General features: G+C 43.5%; 1 protein-coding gene across 1 annotated transcript; it reads left to right on the top strand.

Annotated features, from left to right (window-relative positions):
* Positions 1 to 3759: 3759 nt before the first annotated feature.
* Positions 3760 to 10315, top strand: HHLA2 (HERV-H LTR-associating 2; the record flags this gene model as incomplete). The annotated part of the gene is made up of 4 exons (XM_010161975.1): positions 3760 to 4080; positions 6684 to 6974; positions 9594 to 9685; positions 10169 to 10315. Coding segments are annotated over 4 exons (851 nt in total), but the record flags the coding sequence as incomplete, so codon positions are not given.
* Positions 10316 to 11915: the final 1600 nt, after the last annotated feature.

Below are 11915 nucleotides of genomic sequence, written 5' to 3'. Positions count from 1 at the left end.
TGAAACAAGACTCTGAATTTTTTGGCTACCGGTGGAATCAGAAGAGGTAAGAAAACCCTCAACATTCTTATAACAGCTCTATGGTATAAGTGTACAGGGTGAGGGAGGTGAGGAGCATGAGATGTGTATATTGAGGTAAAGCACAGTATTTCTGGTCTCCTTTCTAAGACAATTTTGGATGTTTAAAATATGGGAACCTTCTTCCTTTGGGAGTATTTCTCACCAACTCAAGTATGGAGTTAGCTTTTAAGTTGTGAGGGTTTCGCTGGGGAGAGGCAGAGAATAAATTCTCTTTTCTACTACAGAAAATGCCTCCTGAAGATTCAATGTGGAAATTCTGGAAAGCTAGGATCATTGTGGCTAGTATGAGATTTTAGCAGTATCTGGTTAACACGGCTCATTTAGAGCTTGACACACTTGTTTTTCTTGTTTGCTCGTTGGTAAAACATGAAATCATCGGGCATTTCCAGTCCTCCTAAGTCTGTGTGCACTTGAACTGTGCTGCTGTTCAGTTACCTTGGCAATGAATTAATCAGAATCCTTTTTACTAAAGAATAACTAACTTTTGTCTGCCAGGGTTAGGAGAATATTACAAAATGCATAGCTTCTTGCAAAGTGGGTCACAAAGTTCACTGAGCCTGATGCCTGTGTATGAGGGGAATGCACTGATCAGGGTTCAGTTAGAATGCAAAGTTCAAAGGTGATGCAGGGTGTAGGATACATGGTTTGGTCCGTGGTTAATAGAAGAAAAAGAAAGCATGTGCCACTTGATGTTGTTTCCCTACCGTGACCAAAGCAAGTGCAGTGTTGACCCTACCACTATCTGAGCTGTTCAGTGCTTGACTTCGCTGTGTATCTTGAAAGATGCGTTTTAGTTCCTTGCCGTGCTCCCAGAAACCCTGGCTGAGCTGCTGCCCTGTTGAGCCCGTGGTGACTCTGTATGAAACAGGTCTCCTGAAAACTAAAGCATCAGTAATGGACATGACTATAGTGATCTTAATTCTGGTTGTGTGCTGTATAAATAATTCCATATTGATATTTCACTACGAAGCCTCAGAGCATGATTTCTTGGTTGTGCCATTTAGGCAAACAGGAAAAGCATGTTTCTTCAGTACTTGGCAGGGGGACTCTTAACTATCAGCACACTTCCATATCCACATTTTTGGAAGTTGAGCTGATGCCTTTTTGACCTGGTGAACAGTCAAGGTGAAAAGTTCTTTATATCTGCAATGTTTGCATGTGCAGGAAAATGTCCCAGAAAGTCAAATGTTGCAGAAATCAGAAATCTATTTTAGAAAGTAGAAAAATCTGGCTTGACAAGGGACATCTTACATCCATTTGGAAATAGTACTTGACCATTTTTCCTTGGTGTCCTGTTCATGAATGATGCAGATTAAGCCCTGTAAGAACACTGAGGGTAAACACTTCTCTTTGTTAAAAGTAAAGAGCAAGTACCAATCTGCAAGGGGTTAGATGGTAATGAGAGGGCCTCAGCCATTATGAAATGTATCGGGTTACATGGTGACCTTAAGGCAAAAAATCTGTGCCAAGACCGGTGCAAACAAAAAGCATAATACAAAGGCAGACAGTCCTTAATAAGCTGTACAAAGGAAAAGATACAGGTAGCTGTGCTGGTTTCAGGCAGGGACGAGCTGCTCTCCTCGGGAGAGCTGGCCGGCCCACAGGATCTTGTTTCATTCCATGATCCATCAAGCTCAGGGCTCAGTTTGCAGAGCGTGGGGTTTTGCAAGCAACCATGAAAAAAAGTGACCTGGAAGGAGTGGGGGGGGGGATGGGGGGGACATGGATGACAGGCTGGGGTCGGCTAGCAAACACCTTGCCACAGCTTGGTCTTTGTTTACTGGTGTCAGGGTATTAGCAGAGAAGGAGCATATTTTGTCAGGCTAATGGAGCCCCGATGGGGGATTGGAAGGTTCTTCCTCCCTGCTCTCCGCTCCCAGGCTCATGGAAGGGGGGATATTTCCCTTGCCGTTTTGGAATCTGGCTGTGTCAGTCCACGCTTGGTGAGATCCTGTATCATAGGTTCTATCTTTCTGCTCTTTTAATTACTTATTAGCAGCAGTATTGTTAGTATTACTGTAAGTTTCATGTACATAGAAATAGTTCTTGTCCCAACTTTTTACGAGCTTCCCTTGTTTTTGCTCCAACCCTTCCTCACTATTAGCAGGGGGAGGTGGAGTGGTAGAGCAGCTGGTGGTCCTTAATTGCCAGACAGGGCTAAACCAAAACATTACGCTATGTGTTCTATCTGCACTTAAACAGGTTTTGTCCCCTCCTTTTCTCTTCTCAGTTTCACATGAGTCTACTATGAACCAAAGAAGACATGAAGGGACAGAAAACGCCATCTCTTCTCATCTCTTTATTTTGCATAGGTGCTGCACTTTGGGGTAGGTTTTAGCTCTGTTGTTTATGAAAAATAATAAGGACAATTATAATTTTTAATAGAGGGGTATCAGTTAATTCTAACTCTGTTTATTAGTGGTAAAGAATCAGTTTGGGGTAATGTACAACACTCCTGAATCAAAAGGGAACTGTTGGAAAGATGGCTGTATGGATGGCCATTGAGCATGCTGAGCACCCAAACTGGTACCTGCCCACATTTCCACCCCATGGCTTGCGGAGCGTGTCGTGCGAGCGCTCAGCAGGCAGCGGTTGGCAGTTCCTACTGAAAAAGGCTTGCAGCATGATGGTTGAATTTGCACTGGGAAGGCTGCGGAAAAGTCATCTGGGTTGCCCTGCCAGCTGAGCTGGAGGGGGCATCAGAGTTTCCAAGAGGATGGTTGCAGCCAGACACACGCTACCAGCCTAAAAAAGGTTGTCTGACCTTGGCCAAGAAGGTCTGTGCAGCAATGCTAAGTTAATGCAGTCAGTTTTCAAAAAGATCCATTGAAAATGGTTCTTTTTTGCCAGCAAGGCCTAAATTAAATGTTAACAGCAATCAGATGCTACCACTTGTGTGAATTAATTTGGAGGAACTGACCTTAATTACCTCCGGGGGCTGGGACAGAGCTCCCTGCCACCCTCTGTGGTGGTGAAGCTGTATTAATAAGTTCTGTCCTGCCTGTTGGTTGCACCATCGTGTCCTTTGTTCCTGTGATGGTACAGCTGCTTGGCACTGTGTGAGCTTATCGGTAAGCTGGGTCATTGCGATGTGGTGCTATGAACGTTTGAGTGAGTGGCAAGCTGTAGTCCAAAAAGGTTTTGAGGTTGAAATTTGTGCTTTTGGAAATGCATTTGAAGGTGTGCAGATTTGATTATGTAAATGCTTACTCAAGATATCTGCTTAAAGTGATTATAAGTTCAAAGATGAGAGCTCTGTGTTATAATATCAATTAAACCAAATTCTGTGAAGAATATCAGGATGAGGTTCTTCCTGGAGAGGGTGGTGAGGCACTGGAACAGGTTGCCCAGAGAAGCTGTGGATGCCCCATCCCTGGAAGTGTTCAAGGCCAGGCTGGATGTGGCTTTGAGCAACCTGGTCTAGTGGAAGGTGTCCCTGCCCATGGCAGGGGGGTTGGAACTGGATGGTCTTTAAGGTCCCTTCCAACCCAAACCATTCTATGAAATTAGGACCTTTGCTGTCCTAGAGACTGGCGCTGCAGAAAAGCGTGAAAGAGCCGGTGGCATGCTTGGTAGGAAGGTGCTGCCTGCCCAAGCATTTTTTTGTTAGGGTTAAGGAGGGGCAGAAGATACTTGTAGACTAGATTTAACTTGCTCACTTGTACTTACGGACTTCAGGTTTTGCAGAACAGGAAACAGTAACGGGGCTGTTTTCCAAGGACTGCATCCTCCCTTGTCCTTTCCCACCTGGGAATGAAGAAGTAATTTACTGGAAGAAAGGGGACAAAGACGTGCACAGCTACTACTACCAGAGGGATCACCTGGAAAGCCAAGACCTGGATTACAGACACAGAACACACCTTTTTCATGAGAACATTCCTAGTGGAAATGCTTCCTTGAAACTTAGTAACTTGACCGTGACTGATGAGGGCTCTTATAAATGCTACGTGGGAACACAGCAAAGTAAAACCGAAGTGGAAGTCACGCTGCGCATAAAAGGTCAGTAAGACATCAAAAGTGCTTGGATCACGCCAGTGGAAGTGGGATGACCCCCACAGGTTTTCCCATGTTATTTCTCACATGGAATCGAAATGTTCCAACCCAAGAGAGTTCCTTTTGGGTCTGATGGTATTGCCAGGCAATTCATTTTCTCTGGTGAAATGTTGTAACGTGACTTGAAAAATTACAGTGCAGCATTTGTTCTCATAACCTACTGCACCATGATTTCTAAGGGGTAACTAGGCAGTGTAAAACATTATGTTGCTTCTTTGAACAGCACAGACTCTGGCATTGACAGTAAGTAACGCTATGCTTCCTTCTGAAGTCAAACGCATTCAATTTTGTTCCCAGTTATGCTTGTTCTTCCCAGCATTATTTCAAAAGACCAGTCACTTCAAGTTAAAAAGGATTTCGAAACTAACAGGATTTTGGCTTTTCTTTTCCTTTTTTTTTTTTTTTTTTTAATGTACAGTTTCCTCTTATTATGCTCTGGAATACCAAAAGACAGGCACAAAAAGGACGCTGAAGTGCTCTGCCTTTCTCACTTACCCAGCACCACCTATATCTTGGGTGCAAGGCAATACATCCATCCATGAAACGGGCTGGGAGGAAACCAGGGATGGAGTTCTCTATTCGGTTAGAAGCGACCAGAACATTATAAGCACAACTGATCCTTACTACTGCCATATTAATCTCCCTCATGGAGAGTGGACTGCTGAATGGAAGATGCAAGGTAGGAATGAAGGGAAGTCCCTTCCTGCATCGTTACTGAATGTCACAGCTGGTTCCAGAGCCAAATTGAACACAGTTTTTCTGCAGGGGGGCAACACGGATTTGGGATGGTGCCAAAGGTTGTGTCTTCCTCTTTGGAACTCGTCTGTTACAAGGCAGCCTATGTCCTAGAAGTAGGGATAATCACACCTCTGTAAGCTTTACGCTGGGCACTTTTGCCATACTGATTTCACGTCTCAAGAGGCGCACAGTAATTGAACTTTACGCTCCATCAAGAAAAAAATGTACTTGGACAAAGTCTATGGAAACCTTAGTGAACCTGTGGGTTATATGTGGGAGGGGAAAGTTAGCCTGCTGCTCTAGGTGTGTAAGTTCCTTACTCAGTATGTTCCCTAGTGTTTGCCAAGTCTTATCGGTACCATTTCATCTTTCCTTTGCATTTCTGTTCAAGTGCATGTATAAGTACCTCAGCTGAGTGTGGGGGTGCATGAGAGCGAAGAGCAGCAAGCTGTGCTCACATTTGAGCAAACAGCCGCTCATTTTGTTAGCTAAGGGAAAACAGGGCTATGAAATTTCCACTCTCTCCTTTTGTCCTCTTCCTGCAATCCCAAGTTTTTACTGGAAATTCAATTCAAGTCACTAACTGGTACTTTTCAATGTCCCCTGTTTCTTAGGAAGTATTTTTTAATTGGATCAAGAGCGGTGTGAGAGCAATTCCCTTGTGAGTGGTGCCTGGGTGCCTCCGTTGCCCTGATCCCCCTAAGGCATACCCAGGCACTCTCGGTTCCTAATCCCCTGCATATGCTTCAGACCCAGAGTGCAGATTTAAGTTACATGCAATGGCTTACAGCTATGGAAAGTCTCAAGTATGGTATCACAGTAGGTAAAAAGTGCAGTGTAAGTGTCTATTTCTTAATCTATCCTTCCAATCCACAAAAGGAAAAGGTTCCTTTCATTACACTTTCGTTTGAATTTCCCTGCACCCATCTATCCTCTCACTGGAACATTCTGAAAATACACTGCTTTCCTTTTCCTCACATAACAGCAACGTGGAGTACTGCTTTTTTTTTTTTTTGTTTGTCTTTGTAGTTTTCAGCCCCACACCTCCTTCATCTAGATCCATGCAAAGAAACCAAACACGGTTAAACCACCTCAAAATAACATGTTAGCTTCCTCTCCAGCAGACTGCCAGCCACCACAGCCTCCTCTGCTTTTCCTTCCTTTACAGCAAACCCCTGCTGCCAAATTGATCGTTGTGCTGTGATATTAATTTGTCCTTTATTAGTATTCTATGTATTAGCTAATAGTTCCATTTATCTGCATCCCATTCTTTTTTTTCTTTTTAAATCTATTAATTAATTGTAAGTGTTCCATACAGACAGGTAAAGTATTTAAGTCCACTGTAACTGAAAATTATTTCTAATGAGATATAATATTCTTTTTTCTTCTAATTAAATTGTGTTGTAAGAGCTTTACTCTTTTTCTTTAAATGTGCAGGTATCTGATTAGTTGCATTTTCTCCCTGCTCTCAACTTGTGGAATTTTATGCTACTTTAGACTAGGCTAAATCACTTTTAATAATGAATCTCCTGATTAGAGGATAAATAGGCAAATGGAAAACAAAGTATTTTTCATAAGTATAGCTAATACCAATTTGGGTTTTTTTAAAAAATGTAAGATAGGTTTGATTTTACAATCTTCACATCCTTCTAGGAGCATACTGTGATGTTTGAAGACGATATCAAAATAGTGAAACACGTTTTCACATTTGTCCACAGTAGTATTAGTTTTAAAATTCAGAAATTATCTAAATAACCGTCATAATATTTTCCCCCAAAAATGGCAGAGGGTTCTTCAATTTTCTGTTTCAGACCAACTGTCTAACGTGGAAGGGAGTAGCACTGAAATTCCCTGTGAGTACAGCGCTAACACTGCGAACACTGAGGGTTTCAGCGTTGTCTGGACACGGAACAGAAATGCAGTGATCTCAGTCCTGGCCTCCTTCAATGGTACATCTCAGACTTACCAGCCTCGGGCCCAGATTAACCAAAACAACTTTTCACTGAGGTTGCGGGATCTTGCCGCAAGCGACAGTGGAGAATACCTGTGTAATATTTCAACGCCTGGCTACACAAAACTTACCGTGAGAGCTTTGCACGTTGGTAAGTTGCCCCTCTTTACATTTTGGAGGATGGGGACCAGTGAAGGGAACGCAGAGACAAAGGGTCAATCAGAAGTCTGTAAAATAGAGAAACATCATTGTCGTTGTCCTAGGGGGAAAAAAAAAGTTACCTAAATGTATTTATCTAAATACCTGAAGTTTCTCTGTTTAACTCAGCAGCTTGTTGTGGCAAAGGTCTGAAAATCGGTGGCTGCCCTCAGTTGCCACCAACTGCCCTCAGAGCTGGGAGGACACAGGGAAACTCCCATAAGCATGTCCCAGTTGCACTGCTGACAGCAGCTGCGGTCTCTCAGGGTAGCAGGGGGATGAAGGGAAGCCCAAAGACGCGGTGCAAATTCGCCTGCAGAAGGAACCTTGTTGAGGAGAACACGCGGCTGTGATTGCCAAAGCTTTAATGGTACGCAGCAGGCCTTTTCTAGACCTGGGGGTCGATGTGTGTCTATGCATGCCTACGTTTTTATGAACTGTAGTAAACTTCCAGCTGTGAAGTCCTAGTCACAGCTATTTCATTACCTCCAGTTTCAAGGAGACTTACCGATTAACTTTTCTATCTGTTGAAAACTCTTACCAAAGGTCAAACCAAAATTACTCCAGCTTTCCAAAATTATAGTGCAAACAAGTTACCAATTTGTTCAAAAATGATATGCTGTTTGGGATGCAGCTTCCTTAAATCTTCGCCCAAAGGGAGAAGAAAAAAAACCCTATTCAAACAGTAGCACATAGGCGTTTCATGCCATTAAATACAATCACCTAAAAACCTAAGATCTTATCACTTTTTAAGAAAGAACTTGAAACAAGCCAGTCACGTGAAAAACATAGGCAACACAGCGGAAAAGGGGCTAGAATAACTGATAACAGCTGCATATTTTCATCTTCCTTTCCCACCCCTGCCCCATGACAGCTTAATTTCAGTCTGAAAACCCGATGTGGGGTGTGTTTTAAATGGCAGTGGCTGTATGCAACCTGGAGGAGGGAAGTTTAAACAGTTAAGTTGGACAAACCCGCTTCCTCGCAGCTCAAATTCCAGCATGACCTTCCTTGTCCCGCAAACCTCATGCTGTGCTGCTGGAGAGCTCTGAACACCCCCAAGGAATTACATGCTTAACCCGTGCTCCTGACTTACGCGCACAAGTCCATCGGTCTTCCTGTGCGTTGACCGGGGACAGACCTGCCCAGTCCAAACACGACCTGGATCATCCTCTACACATGCCTTTCCTGAGCTGCTCTCCGCAGATGGATCCTGCAATAGGCAGAGGTGATACAAATCCCCTCATCAGTGGCTAAATTACTGTGCCGCTCACAGAACTTTCCTGCTCGTGGGCCAGAAATATATTACACGGAACAGAGAAGCCACTTCCCGGAGGGATTAGCATCTCTGTGGCAGCACATGCTGACAGCAGATAAGCACATAGAGAGAGTAGGGTACAAGGCAACGAGCTGGATCAGTATGTTGGGTGGTGGTCGTAGCACAGCAGCTGCTTGGCCATCAGAAATGTTTCCAAGTGCCACCAAAAAGGAGACTTTTAAGGGGGAAGGTAAGTTGAATGTACATCACTTCAGAGGCCTTCTCCTGCACAGAGAAAGGCCACAGCTTAAAGCTGCTCTACCAAGGGAGCTGGCAAGATGTCAACATAGCTCTGCACATGGGCCAGAGCCAAGGTAAAGGCAGTGCCTAGATCCGAGCTGTTTGCTAGGCATCCATAGGGACTTTCCAGAGGAGTGTAGTGTTTTCCAAATTCTTTAGACCGGATGGAGCAGTGGAAGGGGAGCCTGAAGTAGAAGAACCGTACTTAACGGAATGAGCCCTCCAGGTCGAGCGTTCTCACGTTGTTGGAACTGGCTGGAGCGATGAGACGTGCGGTGCTGTGCAGAACCGACCTCTCGTATCTCCCGTGGAATCCGCTGTTAACACCCACCGGAGGATCTGCTGCTTCTTGTTCTCCCCTGGATTGCATGGTTGCATCATGGAGTTGGGAAACATTTTAGATGCAAAGTGCAAAGATTTTTTTTTTTTTCCAACGGCAATCGGAAAATCTGCGGTCCAGGCTGGATTAATGCTTATGGAGTTGTTTAACTGGAAATCAGCAGTACCGCTAATGGCGCCAAGCACTGTACCTGGGGGCAGTGTTCACCATACTGGGGAGTTGAGTGGTTTTAAATGGGATTTGTATTGGGATCATCAAATCACATTATGTAAAAACACGTGGGATTTGGTATCAGCACTCTTAAGTAAAATAATCTGATGTTCACACCGAAGTCATTGAAGTATCACTTAAGATCTTTTAGTATGGGTCAAGACCAGGCTGGATGAGGCTTGGAGTAACCTGGTCTAGTGGAAGGTGTCCCTGCCCATGGCAGGGGCATTGGAACTAGATGATTTTTAAGGTCCCTTCCAGCCCAAACCATTCTGTGATAACTAACCTGAACATAGTTGTATTAGTAACATTAAAAAGAAGCTGAGACATTCTCCCTAAATCACAGCTTTCAAATTATAAACAAGAGAAAAACCATAGCTTTGATGTACTTGTTGACCAACAGTGGACACTAATTTGTGATGTAAAGCATTTCTGTTAAACTTTTGGATTTTGTGTTTTTAAAGAAAAATCAGATAACACCATGCAGGTTGTGCTAGGAGTGATCCTTTCACTGGTGGCAGGAATCTCCATCTTCATCTTGTGGAAGGTGCATAAGGTATGTACAACCATCAGGGTATTTACTTTTGAAGGTACTAGTAAGCTTAAATCTAGACCTCCAATGTTTGACCAAAACATAAATTTGGTTTTCATGGGTTAAAGCATACAAAAAAGAATGAAAGTGTGGGATGATAAGTCTCAGCATAAATAAATTGTCCTCGTTCTTCTTATTTTCTTGTCCAGAAGGCCCTCTTTGGTACTTGTAGGGCCCAAATTACTATTTCAATTATATCCAACATCAAAGCTCACCAAAACTTCAGTGTGAAGTTAGTTATACTAATTGCTTTGTTTAGGAGACTGTTATAACCATATGGTCCCTGATCTCATCTCTCTACACATCTCTCCTGTTTACTATTACACCTTCAAGTGGATGCATTTAATTCTTGTGCATTTGTAATAGCCTGGCTCTGTCTTACGCTATTCTGTCTCCTTCCTCTGCACCTGTGGTGGCTACCCTTACAAAAGGAACCTGGGCTCTTAGTCTGAAGGCTATGTCTTCCTGCGTCTGACACTCTATCCTTATCCATGGAGAGAGAGACCTTCAAAATCCCTGAGCCTTAAGATTTTGTCACAGCCTGAATTTGGTAAGCTTCAGGAGATGCTTTACGATGATTACCATGAGTTTTGACAAGAGTACACCAGAAAGCCAACTCTGAAATGATTGAGTCTCTCTTTTTTCTTTTCATTCTTCCCTCCCTTAGAGACTGACTTGCATGCCTCTTCGAATGCTAAAGTGCATTAGAGATAACATACTTTTGAGATGCAGCTGTTTTGATTTAAAGAATTTAAGCAACAGTCACTTTTCCTGGGACCTGTTGAGACCTTTAACATACCATAATCAGAGGAAGTGGAACAGTTCACAGGTTAACTCAGCCCCAATTATGTTGAGGGAGGACTGGATGGAAGAAACAGGAATGTTTCTGCACTGTTATGTGGACGTTTATTTTAATCAGCTAATGTTAAGATGGAAAATACTGACTTATCTTGATAGCGTGTCTTGTTCTGTTCCCACTACAGGGTTAAAGTTACACACCAGTAGTTCTTACAGACATCTTTTGTTTTGACTAGAAATGCAAAAGTAGAAGAGTCCTGTGAGCACCTTGACATACTGGAAGAGAATCCCTCTCTGCACACGCAGATGCTACTGAGATTGCTGCCGAAAAGAACAAGGAGTTCCTTCACCTGCCTGTAATGGGTTGGTGTGGTGGGGGAAAGGGGTTTTTAAGATTAGGGTTTGTATCTCATTATCCTACTTTAATTTGATTGGTAACTAATTAAATTGTTTTTTTTCTTCCCCAAGTATGGTCTGTTTTGCCCATGTCCATAATGGGTGAGCGATCCCTCCCTGTCTCAACCCATGAGCCTTTCCCGATTATTTTCTCCTCCCCATCCCACCCAGGGGAGGAGTGAGTGAGTGGCTGTGGGGTGCTTAATTGCCGTCGGGACCTAAACCACGATACTTCCCTGCTGAGTTGCACAAAGTCACGTGGAAATGTGGTACTGTTGCTCAGATAATCAAGAGTCGGTCAACTGACGTGTATGTGAGGAGTTGGCATGAAAAATTGGAACTTGGATATCCTAAAGGAACAAAGAAAAAGTTTCCACAGAGGAAGACCAAGTTTTGATTCTGTTTTTGTCAGTCTGAGGTAAGAGAAGGCTTACTGTTTTGCACTCCATTTAATATTTTAACTTGAAGCAAAGACAACTTCCCAGTTTAAAAATGGAAAGGATCTGAGAGAACAGCGCCACAGGCAGTCCTGATGGGACACATCCATCCACAGCATCCACTGTGTCTCTCCTGCAGCTGGCAAACAGAAGTCCTCTGGCTGGCTGTAGCGGAAGCTTCCAAACCGACTGTTTGTAGGAAAAGTGTGCTGTCTGCTTTCCTACGAAACTCATACAGACTCGGAAGCTGGGTTATCCCAGCTTTAAGGGCTATCCCCCTGCACAGGTTTCATCTGTGCTGCTTTAACAATCCGCACACGCAATGCATGAGGCTGGGAAGCGTGACTGGATTTGCCCTTGGTTTTGATTTCGGCAGAGATCTGCCAATTAGGATTCGTTCCAACATAACGATGAAGTGGGCTTTTGGCAAGATGTAATCTTTTATTGATCCCTGGGGCTTGGCAAAATAGAAACACAAATAAATGAATGGAATACATTATACAGTCTCTTTGGATTTTCACTTGATGTTTATTTCTGTAAGTGCTTATTTTTTTTTCTACATC

Source organism: Eurypyga helias, unplaced genomic scaffold, assembly GCF_000690775.1.
Source record: "Eurypyga helias isolate BGI_N326 unplaced genomic scaffold, ASM69077v1 scaffold10122, whole genome shotgun sequence".
NCBI lineage: Eukaryota > Metazoa > Chordata > Aves > Eurypygiformes > Eurypygidae > Eurypyga > Eurypyga helias.
The sequence above is the reverse complement of the archived record's forward strand: the minus strand, read 5'-3'. Positions and strand labels throughout refer to the sequence as shown.